General features: G+C 52.1%; 1 protein-coding gene across 2 annotated transcripts; it reads left to right on the top strand.

The window, feature by feature from the left end:
* Positions 1 to 1,399: 1,399 nt before the first annotated feature.
* Positions 1,400 to 8,737, top strand: NENF (neudesin neurotrophic factor). Of its 2 annotated transcripts, none has more exons than XM_043923924.1 (4): positions 1,400 to 1,650; positions 6,250 to 6,310; positions 7,148 to 7,251; positions 8,098 to 8,737. In XM_043923924.1, exons 1-4 carry the CDS (start codon positions 1,483 to 1,485, stop codon positions 8,371 to 8,373), a joined length of 609 nt encoding a protein of 202 aa, XP_043779859.1. In that variant the 5' UTR covers positions 1,400 to 1,482; the 3' UTR covers positions 8,374 to 8,737. The 2 variants fall into 2 exon arrangements, with proteins under 2 accessions (XP_043779859.1, XP_043779860.1); XM_043923925.1 differs by having other exon boundaries at positions 1,410 to 1,650; positions 8,197 to 8,737.
* The last annotated feature ends 9,471 nt before the right edge of the window (positions 8,738 to 18,208 follow it).

The raw sequence follows: 18,208 nt of genomic DNA, 5'->3' as shown, positions 1-18,208 counted from the left end.
CGACTCCATCCTTCTGCTGCCCAGGCCAAAAACCCTCGGGGTCATCCTTGGCTCCTCTCTGTCTCTCAGACCCCATGTCTCATCTGTCAGCAAATCCTGTGAGCCACACATGCAAAACAAATCCGTGATCCACCCACTTCTCATCACCTCCCTTGCTACGGACCGGGGCCAAATCACCATCATCTCTCACCTGGATTATAACAGAAGCTCCCACTTCTGTCTCTTCTCCACACAGGACAGCCAAAGTCATTCCATGAACATTTTAACTCATTCCTCTCTTCCATTCACTCAGCCTAAAAGCCAAAGTCATTAAAGAGAGAATAAGCTGTGAGGCCCCACAAGATCTGCCCCTTGCCTCCAGCCCCCGAGACCCCCATACCCTCCTGAACTCACCTCCTACCCTTCTTCCCCCTTTGCTGTTCCTCCAACAAGCAGGACACTCTCCTTCCTCAGCATTTCTGCTGTTTTCCCTTTGCAAGGATTGCTCCCCACACCTCCAGGCTGCCTCCCTCATTTCCCAAAATGTGTATGTGCGTTAGTTGCTCAGCTGTGTCCAACTCTTTGCGACCCCATGGACTGTAGCTTGCCAGGCTCCTCTGTCCATGGGATTCTCCAGGCAAGAATGCTGGAGTGGGTTGCCATTTCCTTCTCCAGGGGATCTTCCCCATCCAGGGATTGAACCTGGGTCTCTTGCATTGCAGGCGGATTCTTTACCATCTGAGCATATTTCCTCTAGACGTTTATACAGATACTGTCTTCCCTGGGGCTTTCCCCCTGTCAGCCTATTTAAAATTCCAATTCCCAATGCTCTCTATTCTGTTGCCCATTTCCCCCCCTCTCTAGCATTCATCACCACCTAACATGCTACTTTTGTCTATTTCACCCATAGAATGTAGGCTCTGTTGGGCGTGGATCTGCCTTCTTCAGTGACCTGGTAGGTGGAGACCCTCAAAAAGCATTTGCTGAATAAATCAACGAAGAAATAAATCCTTGCACAAATGTTAGCTATTATTATTTCGGGGTATGTCTTTGATGTGCCCAACCTTTGCAAAAATCCTTCGGAGATCCGAAATTTAAACACAACTGGGAAGAAAAAAAAAATCAGCCCAAACTAAAAATGAATTAAGAAAGTTGGGGTCCTAGGTTATAAATAACATCTTCCCAGGTGCTGGAATGCTGGGCTGGGTCAACTCTGTAATCTAAACACAAGGCACTGCTATGACACGTGCCACTCTTTGAAGAAATTTTCAGTCTGTAGCTTGTAGACCCCAGCATCCCAACTCCAAGTTTCCAGTCTCGGGGTCCGGGTGGCGGAGCGCGGGACGCCGCGCACGCGAGGCACGGAGTCCGGCTCCCAGGTCCCGGCTCCCGGGCCTCCAGGCGCTGGGCCGGCGCGCGCGGGGCGGGGCTCCGGGGCCGCGGGGCGGGCGCGCTCGGGCTCCGCCGCCCAGGCCGGCCCTGGCCCGGCTCGGCGCGCTCACCATGGCGGGCCCCGCGCCGGGGCGGCGGCTGGTCGCGCTCGCCCTGATCGTGGCGCTGGCTGCGGGACTCCCCGCAGCCGAGGCCGGGCAGGCGCCGCGTCCCGCCGAACGGGGTCCCCCGGTGCGGCTCTTCACGGAGGAGGAGCTGGCCCGCTACGGCGGGGAGGAGGTGAGCGCGGGCCCGGGAACTGGGCCGAGTCCGGCCAAGCTGAGACCCCAGCGAGGCCGCTGCGCCAGAGAGAGATCTCGGGGTGCGGGGGGCGGGGCAGGCGCAGGCCTCGGGGGACGCCCCCTCCCGGAGTCCCGGCCCCGAGCGGGGCGCGAGGCCTGCCCGGCCCCTCTGTCCAGGCCTGATCGCCGCCTGGGGACACGGGGAGGTCCCCAGCCGTCGGGGCGCCCGGCTCCCCGCTTTTCGGGTCGGAACACCCACCCCGCGCTTCTCCCTCTCTCTTCCCTTGAGCTGTTGCCTTGAGACACATTTCTGATTCACAGTCAGTACAGGAAACGGAGAAACTTTTTTGTTTACAGTGTGAGCATCAGCTAGGGACAGACACATCTGCCTCCTCCGGGGGGTAGGGGCGGGTGGGGGCGGGTGGGAGAGAGGGCAGCAAGGCCTGCTCCCTGGGCTAGGCGGGCGTGGGGGCAGGCCCAGGGGTGCTCCAGGCTTTCCCTGCTCTCCTGTCTCCCGGCCTCCCTATCTCGGGACTCGTCAAACTGGCTTTTAGTGCCTGTGCTCTTGGGGCTGGACCAGAGCTGGGGGAGAAGGCAGAGGGGGAGGTCAGAGGTTAGAAACAGAGACATCCCACCCCTAGACACAGCCCCCGGTGGCGGGTCCCACCCCGAAGTGTCCCAGATACTGCTCACAGTCACCTGACCGTTAGGGTTGGCGGGGCCCAGTGTGATGGCTGTGGAGCCTGGGAACAGGGTGCTCTCCAGGAGAAGGGCCATGGGGTCTGGAATTAGGTCAGGAGATGGGGAAGACTTAGGTGGGGAAATCAGGGAAGGATAACGTTTCAGAGTAGATAGGAATCAACCTCCTGCTTTTATACTGTGAGCAAAAGGAGGCATGCCACCAGATAGTGGTAGAAGAAGGAAGGAACCTAATATTCTCTTGTTAAAACCCTCTGCTGTGGGCTCCCTAACCCGCAAGTCAAGTAGCCTTAGCGTGCCTAGGTTCCCAAGAGGGACTTAGAAACCTGGGCCCTAGGCACTGGTGCTAGTTTGGATATCACTGTACACAGAGGTTGGTTAGAAGCCTGAGTCACTGAGAACGCGAAAGGAGGGTGACAGAGATGTGGCAGCATGTTAAAGGACCCCCGTTTGGAGCAGCAGGGAACCAGGAAATCTGTGCAGGGAAGAGTTAGCATTGCAGGCCTGCCATCCTTAGATAGGCCCACTTGCAAGAGTGGCTCTTGGCTTGGTGTCTGGATTTCCAGGGTGTTCCGCACCTCCCTAACAGCTAAAGGGGGCTCAGTCTGGGCTCTTTGTACAAACTGTGTGTCCCTGTTAACAGTGCTGGGCAGAGAGGGCTTGCAAGGTGGGCCCACAGCAAAGACCTTGGGCTCTGAAGCTCTCCCGGGCTTCTCTGGGCAGAAATGTCATACATGTGTTGCTGCATTTTGTTGCGGGGGAAAGAATGTGCTCTGTTGACCCCCTCTTGGGAGGGCGAGAGCCTAAGAAAGCCCACAGGTGGATTCCTCTAGGCTCCTCCTGTGTCCCTTCCCCTTAAGATCCAGCTGTGTATCCTCGCTGCATTGCTGTAATAAACTAGCTCTGAGTCTGACTCTGCCAAATTCTCTGAGTCCTTCTAGTGAATCTCCAAATCTAGGGGTGATCCTAGGGACCCCCAGCACAGAACCCAAGGGCAGAAAGAGTTCTAAGTGGCAGTCATGTCCAGCAGCCATGCCTAGGCTACAAGAAAAAGACCCTTGTTTTTTTTTTTTTATGTGGGTATCATTGATGGATGCTCAGCCATGGGAAGGAGAGAGGGAAGCTTGAGATGGAAGCAGGTTAAGGAAAAAATTGTTTCAGGGTGTGAAGCCCAGAGGATGTCTGTAGTAAGAGGGGAAAGAGGCAGTTCAATGCAGCTGGTTTTAACCGCCTTGTGCTGAGGTTTGCCCTGGGTGGTTCTGGTTTATGCCTGTTGTCCTGGGATAATTATTAATAGCATCCCCTTTCACTCTCAGAAGTGTTAACTGTTTGTTAATGCTCATTAGAGCATTAGAGCTTTGAATCATATCTGGGTTTGAGTCCCTTTGAGCAAATAGCTAAAGTCTCAATTTTTCTTTTTTTTAATCTGTGATACTTGTTATCAGTCAGGGTTCCACCACAAGCAGAACCGGTTAAAAAAATTTTATATCTATGTATGTGTGTGTATATATTGTATATATATATTGGCTGCACCACGTGGCATGCACGATCTTAGTGCCCCCTGCAGTGGAAGCTTGGATTCTTAACCACTGGACCACCAGGAAGTCCCTATGTGTGTAAATATGTGTGTGTGTGTATATATATATATACATTTTTTTTTTTTAATTGCAAGAATTGGTTTATGTGATCATGCAGGCTGGCTAGGTAAGTCTAAAATGAGTAGGTCAGGCTGTCAGGAAGGGCTGGCGAGAAACCTCTGGGCAGGAACAGATGCTGCAGCCCACTGGTGGTATATTTCTTCCTTCTCAGGGAAACCTCAGAGGCTCTTAAGGCCTTTCAACTGATAGTATCAGGCTCACCTAGATTATCCAGAGTAATCTGTACACAAAGCCAGTTGTAGATATTAATCGAATCTACATAATACCTCTGTACAATACCTAGATAAGTGCTGAATAAGGATACTGTCACTGATCCAAATTGACACAAAAAACTGACTGTCATGCTGGCTATAATAAGAGTTCCTACTCTCTGTGGGGGTTTTGTGAGAATTAAATGAGGTGGTTCTGTGCAAAGTGCTTAGCTGAGGCCTGGAGTAGTCTTAGCACATTAAACCTTAGGCAATCTTAGCTGGTATTAATATTATTTTTATTAGTTTATTATTAAAGATACAAATAAGAGACAGTATAACAGACCCATAATCCTCTTATGCAGTTCAGAAATCAAAGAAAAGAAGCTTTGAAAAGTAGAAGGTTTTTTAAATATCATTTGACAGCAAAACCCCGCCTGATCTGAACACCTTTGGTAATGGAACAGTGTTGGAGCTATGCAAGTCTATTTATAGACTTTATTTATCCTACTTAGTGTGAATATTCACGTTTATGCTTTACTGTGAAATACTGATATCCTTGATGATGGGGTGCTTCCTCAGACCCCTTGTAGGTGTTCCTATGTGAGCCCTAAGACACCTTTCTAAAATCTGACAAATTCTGAATTCCCAAACACATCTGACCCCCAAGAGTCTCTGCTGTGGGATTGTGGACCTTGTGTAACAAGTTATCCTGAAGTACCTAGCGATGAGATCTCATTTGTATGAAAATCCTTTTGGATGAGAACCAGGGCAGACCCTCCTGTCCCAGACTCTGCACTGTGATTTGTGCTGAGAGCTCGGACTCCCGGCAGGGAGCTGCACAGAAGCTTCGATGGATGCTTCAGATTGGAGACCACAAAACACAGGGGTCCCGGCTGCTGGTGTCTTTCACAGAACCTACTGTGTTCTGGGGGCTTCCCAAGTGCTGCTAGTGGTAAAAAAAACCGGCCTGCCAATTCAGGAAATGCAAGAGATGTGGGTTTGATACCTGGGTCAGGAAGATTCCCTGGAGGAGGGCATGCAACCCACTCCAGTATTCTTGCCTGGAGAATCCTCATGGACAGAGGAGCCTGGGGGGCTACAGTCCAAAGGGGCGCAAAGAGTGGGACATGACTAACGTGACTTAGCATGTTCGATTTTTCCAGATCCCACGTATATGTTAATATATACAGTATTTGTTTTTAATTTAAGGTTTCTCCAGAGTCCTTAACTGTCACTTAGGAACTACATTTTATTTTCTGTCCTTCCTTTTGAATACCCACAAATAGAGCAAAAAGTAAAATGTAGAACCCATGGTTACAGCTGCAAGGAAACGGCATTGCTTGTATATTTCTAGCACCATAGATGACTTTTTGAAGGACAAGCTGGTAAAACATAAAAAGTGATTGTGTTGTTCATCTGCTCAGGCCCCAGAATTCGATATATTGAAATAGGCCTCAAAGAAATAACTCATTAGATAGTAACTTGAAAGGTATTCATAATGCTGCCATTTATGGTGCTAAGGAATTGGAAACCATCCAGATAAGCCAAAATAGAAAAATAGTAAACAGGTACAGCATCACTAAAATAAGATAGAGCTGTTTAAGTGACAGCTATTTTGGTTATTTCAACACATGACAATGTTTGTATGAACCAATATTACCTATAAGAAGCAAAACATACAATAGATCATTTGCACTGATTACATCCATGTGTGGTAAAAATGAAAGGAAATGTGAACCAATTTAAGTAACTCCTTGAATATTCTTTTGAATTTTTATCTGTATAGAGCTGCTTCAGCTCCTGATTTTTCTTTAAAAGAAAGATATTGCCATAGACTTGTCATGAAGCTTCTTAGCTTTCCCCAGGTTTCGTGAGTGGGCACGATTCTGCAGGTAGGGTCATATGCTGGCTGGACTGGCTGACAGCGGCTGCTTTGTAACTTCACCCACCGCCCCCTGCACTGCCCATGATGGGAAGAGATTTTACTAACTTGAGCCAAAAGAGTAGGGTTCTCTGCTTCCTCCTCACACCTTCCCTCTTGCTTTCTAGGAAGATCAGCCCATCTACATGGCAGTCAAGGGGGTGGTGTTCGATGTCACTTCTGGAAAGGGTAAGTGGCTTGGTTTCATGGACCCTTACCTCTGGGGGTGGGGGTGTGGCGGCCAGAGTGGGTGCTCTAGGTGTGAGGGAGCAGAGGGAACACCGGGCAAGTCCTTTCCCTCCAGAGTGAATTTGTAATTTTTTTTTTTTCTTTTTGGCTGTGCTGTGCGGTCTGCAAAATCTCAGTTCCCCATCCAGGGATCAAACCCTTGCTGGACTGCCCGGGAAGTCTCTGAGTTCACCGTCTTTGTCAGGGCTGTTCTTCAGCAGTGTTTTTCTAATAATATCACGCTCCTGCTCAAAAATCTTCTATGGCTCCCTGATGCCTATACAGTCAGAGTCAAACTGGATGATTTGCCTTAGTAAAAAACCCTTTACTTAGCAAAGGATTGAGATCATAGAACATTGTAGAACTTTTTAATGCCCCTCTGTGTTTTCCGTGATGAAAACTATAGCTGATATCGTGGAAGCTGTCTTGTAAGGGTTCGTTGTTTATTTGATACCAAACCAAAGATGTAGGGAAATAGACTTGGTTTCAGTGAGCATTTAGGCAGACAGGACATTCCTCTTGTTTACATTTTAGATATTTTTAAGAGATTGTTTTCATTCTGTATTTTTTAAAAAGTCACCTCTTGGCCCAGCATATATGACTTATTCATTATTCTGAACTGGGGGACTCAAGCAGATAACTGGGGTGGCTTGTTGGACTTCCCCTCCTCACTGCTGTCCCTCCCCTCAGGCCAGTCTTTCCAGGATTCGGGGGGTGGGGGTGGTCTTGGAAGCCCCCCCCCCTCCTAGCTGCTGTAGGCACACCCATTCATATCCTCTTCCATCCTCCCCACTGCAGAGTTTTATGGACGAGGAGCCCCCTACAACGCCTTGACCGGGAAGGACTCCACCAGAGGGGTGGCCAAGATGTCCCTGGACCCTGCAGACCTCACCTATGACACCGTGAGCCAGATTTTGAGCCTCTGTCAGAGTGCCCCACCTCCTTGGCCATGGCCTTCCCCCAACACACACACACCCCTGGGCAATAGCAAAGCTTCCTAACTAGTTTGTTTACATTCCAGTCCACTCCGTGTGATAGCCAGTTGTTTTCTTAAAGTAGAGATCTCACTGTTAAAGCTCAAAAGTCCTCCATGGCTCCCCACTGGCTACAGAGTCAAGGCCAGACTCCCGGGCACTTGTGATCAAGCTCAGTGATCCTCACAGTCTGGCCCCCGCCTGCCTTGGCAGGGCCGTCCCCCTTACAGTCTGCCCTGCCACCCCCAGCCCCTGGGTGCTTTGCTCTTTGTCTCTGAGACCCACTTCCCAAGCCACTCCTGGTCGCTCAGGGGATGAAGCAGAGGCTCCCCTGTGCTCATATTTCTGTGAAGGAGACCACAGCCTTAACAAAGACCATTTCAGGGTCATCCCAGTCATCCCGACAGAAAGGCTGGCATTCACTCCCGTGTTGCTCAGATGAGCCAGACCTGAGCAACAACGTTATAGAAGCAAATTAAGAAATTACAGAGCGGGGAGGGTGTGCAGATCTATAATGGGGGGAGGGTAGAGAGCGGTGGGAGTCACTGGGGGGAGGAGGTGGCTGCAGACCGCACACGGCGGCCCCCCTGCACCACCTGGGAGCTCTCTGGACCCTTTCATTCCCATGTCAATCAAACCCCACAACCTGATGTGGCCCCTGCTTCCCCCATCTCCTCCCCCTGCAACACTCATGAGCACACAGGGTGGCCTCTTAAAAAGTCAGCTGTCCGTGATTTGATTTTCGAGAGATTTTTTTTTTTCTCTTGCCTGAAGGATATGGGGAGAAGAAGGCAGGGAGGAGGTATGAGAGGCCGGGGCCAAGTCCAGTTCATTCATTCCCAACCCTGGGTTTCTCGGGCTTTTCTCCCCAAGACGGGCCTCACGGCTGAGGAGCTGGAATCCCTGGACGACGTCTTCACCAGAGTGTACAAAGCCAAGTACCCGATTGTCGGCTACACGGCCCGAAGAATCCTCAATGAGGATGGCAGCCCCAACCTGGACTTCAAGCCTGAAGACCAGCCCCACTTTGACATAAAGGACGAGTTCTGATCGGCAGGAGCTTGGCCCTGGGAAGGCGAGGCGGGGAGACCCTCCAACACAAGATCTTCTGCAAAACAGGCAGTCAGAGCTCCGGGTCACCACCGGCTCTGAATAAAGCACACGTTTCACCTGGAATGCTGAATGGCTCTCATCGCCCTGGGTCAAGTGTTCTGTTCACCCAGGTGCCCTGCCTGCACGCCAGCCACGGAGGTCATGGGGGCCGAAGGGAGACGCCTCCTAGGTGTCAGCGGGGGCTTCGTGGGCAGTGGAATTACAGGTGGCCTTCTTCTTTATATTGTTCTATACTTGTCAGATTTTCTCCTGTGGCCGTGTGTACTTAAAGCACCAAAATAAACTTCCTGTTTTCACGAAAGGAGAATTCTTCCCCGCAGGGCATTTCTTTGAGCCTCATTAGCACCACTTGTCTCTGCTGGTCTGCTTTCTGTCTCTCTGGCGAGCGAAGGGGCCAGGTGGCAGAGGCACCCATGAGATGTGGCAGAAAGGGGGTGCATTAGGTAGAAGGGTGGAGAAGGGGAAGCTGAAACTGTTGTCGCTCATTCCTGTCCAACTCTGCAACTGCATGGACTTAGCCCACCAGGCTCCTCTGTCCATGGGATATTCCAGGCAAGAACGCTGGAGTGGATTGCCATGCCCTTCTCCAGGGGATCTTCCCAACCCAAGGATCGAACCCAGGTCTCCCACATTGCAGGAGTATACTTTATCATCTGAGCCACCAGGGAATAAGCCACAAGGGAGAAGGAGAAAGGGAGCTCTTAAAGGGCCTGGCTCTTCACCACAACCAGGAGAACGAAGATGTGAACTGGCCTCAGCTCCACCTGCAGCTGGAAAGTGGTGAGGAGGGCGGGGTTTCCATGTGGGCAAGGGCCTGGCCTGGAGGTCATTCCAACGTCGGTGAAGAACACGCAACACACGAGACTCAGCTCAGATTTCATAAGGAAAATCTCTTGAGGGCAGGATTTTTCCCTTAAGGGACTTTAGGCAGTGTCTGGAGCTGTTTTGAAATGTTTGGTTGTTACAACTGTAGGATGCTATTGGTATCTAGTGTGTGGGGATGTTTTTAAACGTCCTACAATGCACAGGACAATGCCCAGAACAAAGAATTATCTGGTCCAAAATGCCAGTTGTGCCAAGGTTGAGAAATCCTGCGTTAGACTCATCCTGGAAATTTTATAGCAGAGACTAATTTCTTTGACACAAAACTTTGTCTTTTATTAAAACAAATAGCACTTACCCCACAAGAAAGAATTTTATACTAAGCAGAAGACTCTCCTAGGGTGACCGTTGAAGATGCTGATTCCTGTGTCCCACCCCCAAGGCTTAGCGTTTACTATTTCAGGGACACAGCCTGGGAACTGCATTTGTAATGAGCTCCCTTAGAGACTGTGAAACACTTGGGCCCAGATGGACTTTCAGGAGCACTACCTTACCAGTCACCTCAGGGAGGACTCAGCCCCATCCTTACTAAGATCCAGGATTGACCTTGGCTTTACTCTTTGTGTCCAGACTAATGGTGGACTCCTGGGTCCCACGCAAGAAGCTGGGAGCTTGCTGGCCATCCAAGGGGAGTGGGTCTAGAACTTATCAGACAGAAGACTCTTTGGCCTGGAATTCAGGAAGTTGTTCATGTTGGTGGTCTGTACTGGGACATTTTGCCCTGAAACAGATGATGTGTGAATGAATAATGATGGTTACAAGTCCTTGGGAACCCCCGAGAGATAACTTTCCTTTAATTACATGCCACCCACTGCCTGCATCACCAAGCAATGGAAGGGCCAGGATTCCATTCCTTAGAGCCCCATCTCTGCAGGGTGAGCGAGGTCTCCAAGCCCAGTCCCCAGGGACTTTTCAGAACTCTTGTTTCCCCCACTTCTCTCCTCCCCTCGCCTCCATCACAGCACAGGTTCCCTTCAGGGGAACCCCACTGCTGGGGCAATTCTGCCTCATTTCCCTGCTCTGCACTTCAAAGACCGCCTCCACCCCAGCAAGGATCTTCTCTGAATAAGACTGTCTCTTATTACCAGATTCCAAGTAAGCCTCTGTCAGGGCTGAGCACACAGAAATCTGGGCACCCCAGACGGGCTCCACTGCGGTTGGGTGGGAGGGGGTGCAGCTGGGGGAGGGGGTGCAGCCTGGCCTGGGGATTTGCATCACTGGCGTCTGTAGGACACACACATTCCTGAAGCCCAAAGCCTGCTGCCCCATTTATCCCTTCTCCCGCATTTGCTTGTCATGTCATCTTCACTTTAAGGGCTTATATCCTCTTAACAAGACTCAGCCAGGATGCATCTCTGCCAAGAAGCCTTCCCTTCTGGGGTCCAGTAGAGCTTAGCGCACACCTTGTAACTGCCAGGTTTTTAAAAATATTTTTATGGTACTTATTTGGCTGCACCAAGTCTTAGCTGTGGGCATGCGGGATCTTTGATCTTTGTTGCGGCACTAAGGATTCTTCAGTTGTGGTATGTGGCATCTAGTTCCCCGATACGAGATTGAACCTGCACCCCCCCCACCGCCCTGCCCACCCCCCATGCATTGGGAACTCAGGGTCTTAGTCTTCCACTGGACCACCAGGGAAACCCTGTAATTGCCTTTTGATGAGGTTGTCTCCTCCAAACATGAAAGCAGACACTCATCTAGGGTGGCTAAACTTGCCAAACTTTCTGGGTTTTACAGTGAAACTCTCACATCCCAGGAAACCCCTCAGTCCTAAGCAGACCTGAGGGATAGAGCTGCACCAGCCTCCGAGTCGAGGACCCCTCCCATCGGAGGACCCCGGGTCTAGTGGGGAGGTCACGCATCACCCTGGAACGAAGCAGGAGGAAAGGAGCCATGACCTATACCCACGAGTGTGAAAGTGAAAAGTGTTAGTTGCTCAGTCATGCCTGACTCTTTGTGACCCTCTGGACTGTAGCCCACCAGGCTCCTCTGTCCATGGGATTCTCCAGGCAAGAATACTGGAGTGGGTTGCCATGCCCTTCTCCGGGGGAATCTTCCCAACCCAGGGGCTGAACCTGGGTCTCCCGTATTGCTGGCGGATTCTTTATTGTCTGAGCCACCAGGGAAGCCCTAGGAGAACTGAAGGTAAAGGTGATGGGAGAGCGGGTGGGGGCTGGGTTCTTAGTATACAGGTTCAAGTTCAACCTCTCAGAGGGGACGCTCAGTTCCTGGCCTATGCTAGGTGTTGTAATTCGTGAAGTCCTTCCCCAAATCTAAGTTCCTCCAGCGAGCTGCAGCCCCTCCACAGTCCCCCAGGGGGAGCACAGTCAGGCCCTCCTCCCTCCGTGTGTTCCCGGCTGCCAGGCCTCCCCTGCAGCTGGTGCAGAGCCAGCTCCTGGCCCATAACCGGGATGAAGAGGCTTAAAACTGTAAAGGCCGGAAGCAAGGCGCTGGAGCAGGGAATCTCGTTCTCCATTTGGAAGACCACTAAGTATAGAATGTCCCATAACGGAGATGAGTGGAACTGGCGGAGGGGTCTGCCCAGCAAGCCAGCTCCCAGAGGTGGGGTCATGCAGAGGGCACCCTGCCCTCGTCCCAGCCTGGACAGATGACCCCCAGACTCAGACACCCCGTGTCCTTCAGGCTTCTGCTCACCACCTCATAAGCTTCTGGAGAAAAACCAAGGGTCTGAATAAAGCAGCCTCACCCTCTACACTGACTTCCTTCAAAAGGCCACTCCTCAAAGCCCCAGGCTCTGGCAAGCATGGCCTGCTGGGGCTCTGTCAGCAGAGAGAGGCTTCTGGGGGACAGCGGCTCCCAGGCCTCACACGGGCCTGCAGCTGCACAGGCGAGCAGGCTGCCCCACGGCCGGTGGGGAAGCCGTCCAGGCAGAGGTTGGTCCTGCTGGCCTCCGTCCGGGGCAGCGGAGGTAGGCACTGCCTTGAGGCTGCGGTGTGCTGCTCCCCTCTTATGCTTCATTTCACTGTCAGCCCAGCATATGTGGTGTCAGCTCACAGTGCAGACTCAGCCCTTTCCCCTCGGCTCTTGGCCAGGCAAGCTGCTCCGAGACATTCCCGACAGCAAGTGCAAGGACTTAACATCTGGGGAGCAGCCCTCCACCAGCAGGGCTGAAACCAGTAGACCAATCCTACCTGCTGAGAGCCATTCTTCAAGGGTCCTAGGAGATGCTGAGCCCCAGCCATGCACGGCCGGAATCCACTCCATAATACATTCTTTTTTTTTTTCTGCCGCACTGTGAAGCATTCTGGATCTTTAGTTCCCTGACCAGGGATCAAACCCACGCTTCCACTGTCACAAGTCCAGTCTTAACCACTGGACCGCTATGGAAGTCCTCCATAATGCATTCTTGAACAGTCTGATCCCATGGATCATTTCTAAAACATGGGTCCCTGCACACAAGCCCCTGCTCTGTTTTTGCTTTTGGGGGAGAACCCTGGTTAAGACAAAATTTACTTCCTAAGATGTTAACACAATCCCCTTATGCCAAATTTAGGTTTACTAACTACATCTGACTGTTGTATAGCACTTTACAGTTTATGAACCTCTCATTCCAGTGACCGTGGCTTACAACTCACTCCAAAACTTAGTGGCACGAACCGGCTATTTCTGGTGCTCAGAGATTGTGTGTGAGGAACTCTGACAGCGCGCAGTGGGCTACAGGGCCGTGGTGAGCCTGGCTGCTGGCAGGAGCTCCAGTCTTGTCCACGCGTAACTTCTCACAGCGCGGTGGCCGGGTTGTGCCTCCTTTTATTACCCAGCCTCAGCACCAGGCAGTGTGACTTCTACTTGCCGAGGCAGACACAGAGTTCCACCCTGGCTCCCGGGGCAACGGGCCATTTTGGGAAAATACAATCTGCGATCATTCCTCCCACGTGATCTCATTAGATTCTCAGAGATGAGATGGTGTCTTGCCTTTTGGTTTGCAGCACTTAGCTTGGTGCCTGGCAAGCACGTAAGTTACATTGTGGAGTAAATCATCTTGTGGAGAGATAGGGTTTAGCATAAGACTGACCTGGTTTGAATCCTGGTTTCATGACTTCCTACCTGTATGATCCTGGAGGAGTTATTCAGCTTCTCTGAGCCTCAGTTTCCTAACCTTTAAAATGGGGGGGTGGGGTGGGGTCAAAATACCCATTTCACAAGGCTGGTGCTAGGATTAGGCTCGGTTGTATATGTGCATGAGGTGTGCACGTATGTGAGAGTGGACTCCTGACCCTGGGTGGTGTCACTTTTTTGCCCCGTGTCCATCCCCTTCTACCCCCATCTTAAGGATGGATGGCTTCTTGGACTTTCCAGAAGGATCATGGACCAAGGTGAGAGAAACCTTTCATTGTGTGTCTGGGGTTTTGGGCACAGGCTGGGGTTGAGGAAGTCAGGGTGACCAGCTATGGCACTTTCTGTCTCTCTCTCTCTCCCCCTTCCCGGGACACTAGTGCTCAGCCCAGAACTATGAGCAGTAACCCAGCTCCACTGATGGAATCTGCCTCCAAGAGCTCAGACTCTGTGGTTCCCCGGAAGCCCTGGAGATTCTCCCAGAGTCCCAAGGGCAATGGGCAGTCATGCCCCTGCCCACCCCCTCCCGCCAGGGCATTGTGTGGACTGCAGGCTTGCTGCCAGAGGCCTGGTATCAGGTGTGCCTGGGGGTACCTGCTGTGGTGCAGCTGTCCCACCCCACCGCCACCTGATGCTCTGGGTCTGGCCCAGCTTCCACCCTCGCCCACACTGCAGAAGTTACGTGACTTCAGTTCTCAAAGGTGCCTCACTCACAGTCTCCCCTGGCCCCTTGCCCATGCTGGTCCCTCTGTCTGGAATGCTCTTACCCCTTGTCCACATTGCCTGCAAAGCCTTATCCTGGCTGAGATGTCCTCTCATCAAGGACGTTTTCCTGGATCCCTCTCTGCCAAGATGGTACCCATGGTACCCTGTGGAAGCATTTGTGTTTAATTTGTCCATCTCTCCACCAGGCTGAGATGCACTCACCCTGTTCTCAGCTCTCTCCCCGACCTGGCCCACCACGCAGCACCTTCTGCGTTTGATGAAATGAACGGGTGAGTGAATGGATTGGTGTTCCCACACCTGGGGCACCCCTCCCCTTGGCATGCCCCTCCCCCGGGGATGTAGATCTGAATCCCAGACCCCCTCCTGGGGCCTCACGACAGCTCATGCCTCCCATCAAGGTCTCCAGAACCCACTGGACATCACTGGGGTCCCTCCTCGACCCACCACGCCTGCGCCTGTCCACAGGCTTGTCACGTGGGAACATGTAAAAATAGTAAGTGGTTCCCCTGGCAACCACCGCAGCAGATGGAAGCCAGAGTGGACAGTCTCAGAAAGCCTGAGGGTGGAGGGCGGAAGCCGTGCCCTGAGTGTTGGTGTCCAGTGTGGGCCGGGCAGGGCCCATCCAAGCTGCCCCTCCTCTCAGGGCTTCCTGGAGACCACCCGCTCTGATGCCCAAAGGGAAGAAAAGCATAAAGGGGCTGCCCCTCTGCCCAGACTATCCCCCCAGTCAGTCCCCAGGTGGCTGCCCCGTCCCTGCCCCGTGGGTCACTAGGGGTCCTCCATCAGCCACCCCCCAACCCCGTCCAGGCCCTCACATTGGAGGCTGCCAGCAGAAGACCCGTCCTGCTGCCAGAGGCCTAGGATCACACATGCCCATCGCATGCTGAGCTCGCCCCAGGCCTCACCCGCACTGTTTGGGTCTCTGTCCAGGTCTCCAAAGCCCACCCTCCAGCCAGGCCCACGACTCTGTTCCTGCCAACCCTCCTCCCGGCTCAGTCTAGACCCTGCCTGTGAATGAGACTTGTGGACTACTGGTATGTGTTACAGGTTCAGGGTGCTGAGCCCCGGGGCTTCACCCAGAGGGAAGCCAGAGGAGCCAGGCCACCTGCGGGAGCTCCCAGCCTGATCATGGCCGCTGCAAACCACTCCAAAGACAGGAGAGGCTAACGATGGTCGTGGGGCCAGTGATGCCCCCCTGGAGGTCAGCTAAGCGGTGCTCGGCTGCTTGGGTTCATCACCCCCAAATCCTGGTGCTGCTGCCCAGGGCTCTGAGGTAAGGATTCGACCTGGGCAGTGAGCAGTCTCTCATTATCGGATCTCTGAGCTACCCCTGTTGACTCCTTGCCTAAGCCTTCCGCCTTATTTTCCCAAATAGCCATGACCCTCCTCCTGACCATCAGCCGTAACCCTCTCTCTGATCTGTATCACTCCACACTCTCACCATTCCCACAGGGCATAGGCAGTTTCCTTTCCACAGTTTATTAGTGACACTGGACTTCACACATCCATCTACCAACCAACAGTTCAATTCAGTTCAGTTCAGTTGCTCAATTGTGTCCGACTTTTTGTGTCCCCATGGACCACAGCACACCAGGCCTCCCTGTCCATCACCAACTCCTGGAGCTTACTCAAACTCATGTCCATCGAGTCGGTGATGCCATCCAACCATCTCATCCTCTGTTGTCCCCTTCTCCTCCCGCCTTCGATCTTTCCCAGCACCAGGGTCTTTTCCAAGGAGTCGGTTCTTCACATCAGGTGGCCAAACACTCGCCTGCTATGTGTCCAGTGCTGTGCTGGGCCTGGGGATAGGCTGGGCGTGGGATGAGGTGAAGGGAAGGAGCCAGGAAAACAGAGGCAAGACCCTGCTCTTACAGGTCCCCCAGGAGGAGAGCGGTGGGCTCAGTTGCAAAGAGGACCAGGAATGCGTGATCTTCCGGGACCCTAGCCACAGCTCCCTGAACAGGACAGGCTGGGGCATGAGGTTGTGCAGAGGTGGTGGAGTTTTATGCGCCAGTTCTGGCCCAACCGGCCACCATTGCATGGGATGGTAGTGTCCCCTGGTGGTTAATTCATGGAACTCTCCAGCAGCTGTTTTGTAAAGCCCTGAGGATTAAGCTCCCCTCAAGAACATCTATTTTTGGTTCCCAATTTTTCCACAATGAAATGCTAACAGGAGTAGCCAGAGGGCTTCCCAAAGGGCTCAGAAGCTGCCTGCTGAAGCCCCACATTCTCCAACTGTCTGCTCCCCGGGGGTCAGAGCTGTCTTTCATTCCCAGGTCCAGTCTCTCCCTTCCATTCAGTTTGACTAAAGGGCCCTGGGGCAGCGGCCACATGTCCACTTTGCCGAGTGTGAGCCCGGCCTCAGAGGGAAGACCGTGTGCACATTCAGAGTGACGTGTTGGAAAGAACACTGGATCCGGGATCAGGAGGCTTGGATGCTCGCCCCACGTCAGTCGCTAACTGGTGATGAGATAATCAAGACAATAATAGCTACCTTTATTCAGTATTTACTGAGTCAGGTGTCGCACCAAGAGCTTTACATACATTGCTGACTGGTCCGTACAACAAACCTCTGAGGTTGTGATTATTATTATTTCCATTTTACAGGTCAATAAATCAAGGCACAGAGAAGTTAAGTAACTTCCCCAAGCTCGCAGGGTGTGTGGCAGAGTCAGGACTTAAGCTCCTGGTAGGATCCACCAATTGGTCTTTTTATTTTATTTACTTTTTTTAAAACCAATATTTTTGATGTGGGCCATTTTTAAAGTCTTTATTGGATTTGTAATAATACTGCTTCTGTTTTATGTCCTGGTTTTTTTTGGCCATGAGGCATGTGGGATCTTAGCTCCCTGACCAGGGATTGAACCTGCACCCCTGCATGGGAAGGTGAAGTTTTAACTTCAGGACCAGCAGGGAAGTCCCCAGAGTGGTGTTCTTAAATGTCCCCCAGGTAGTTGTGTTGTGGAGCCGTCTTCAGAATCGATGGGGTCCCATCAGTTCTAATATTCAAGGAGTCCAATGCCTTTGGAGGGTCAGGAGGTGAGGCGGTGATGTGGAAGAAGCCTAGGTTAGGTCTTCATCCCCGTGGGCGTACAGGTGTACCACAAGCCTGGCAGAAATGCCGCAGAGGGCAGGACCGTCCTCGGCCCGCCATCCTATCAATCTGGAAATGGTTTGTGGGAGAGGAGAGGAACTGTCTTTCACGACATTCTTCTCGGAATTGGCTATGCCACCCACACCGCTAATTCATAGATCTGTCATCCATCAGTTTATCACAGTTCATCTAGAACTATTTGATATTGTGAAGTCGAGTCATTTGACAGACACTTACAGAGACCTACTACGTGCCAGGCACTGGGCTAGATCCTGAGTCTGCAGAGGTGAAGGGCTGGCATGACCCTCCTCCTGCTGTCTAGAGGAGGAGACTGGCAACACACCTCAAAAAACAGAACTCCTCCGTGACAGGTGCTCCGAAGGGGATGGAGAACAGTAGGGTGGCAGAGGGACCCAATTAGATGGAACAGGCTGGGGAGGCTTCTACGAGGAGGTGATGTTTAAATGGACTCCAGAAGAAGGCTTTTAGCCCATACCTCCTATTGGTAGGGGCTTCCCTGAGAGCTCAGTTGGTAAAGAATCGGCCTCCAGTGCATGAGACCCCAGTTCGATCCCTGGGTCGGGAAGATCCACTGGAGAAGGGATAGGATACCCACTTCAGTATTCTTGGGCTTCCCTTGTGGCTCAACTGGTAAAGAATCTGCCTGCAATGCAGGAGACCTGGGTTCAATCCCTGGGTTGGGAAGATCCCCTGGAGAAGGGAAAGGCTCCCCACTTCAGTATTCTGGCCTGGAGAATTCCATGGACAGTATAGTCCTTGGGGTTGCAAAGAATCAGACATGACTGAGTGACTTTCACTTTCTGTTGATAGAGGAGTCTCACCGTGTTTCCTGTGTAATGAGCAATTTAAATGTGGAGGATTCTCTCCCAGGACAGGGGTGGGCACTTCCCCCACATCGGCCAAGATGTCCCTTCAGAGATGGAAATGCTGAGATTCCTTTTAATACAGGATCTCAAACCAGGGGACTGTTTGGGG

The sequence above is a fragment of the Cervus elaphus genome, chromosome 14 (genome assembly GCF_910594005.1).
Source record: "Cervus elaphus chromosome 14, mCerEla1.1, whole genome shotgun sequence".
Lineage (NCBI taxonomy): Eukaryota > Metazoa > Chordata > Mammalia > Artiodactyla > Cervidae > Cervus > Cervus elaphus.
This window is presented reverse-complemented; position numbering and strand designations above follow the sequence as displayed.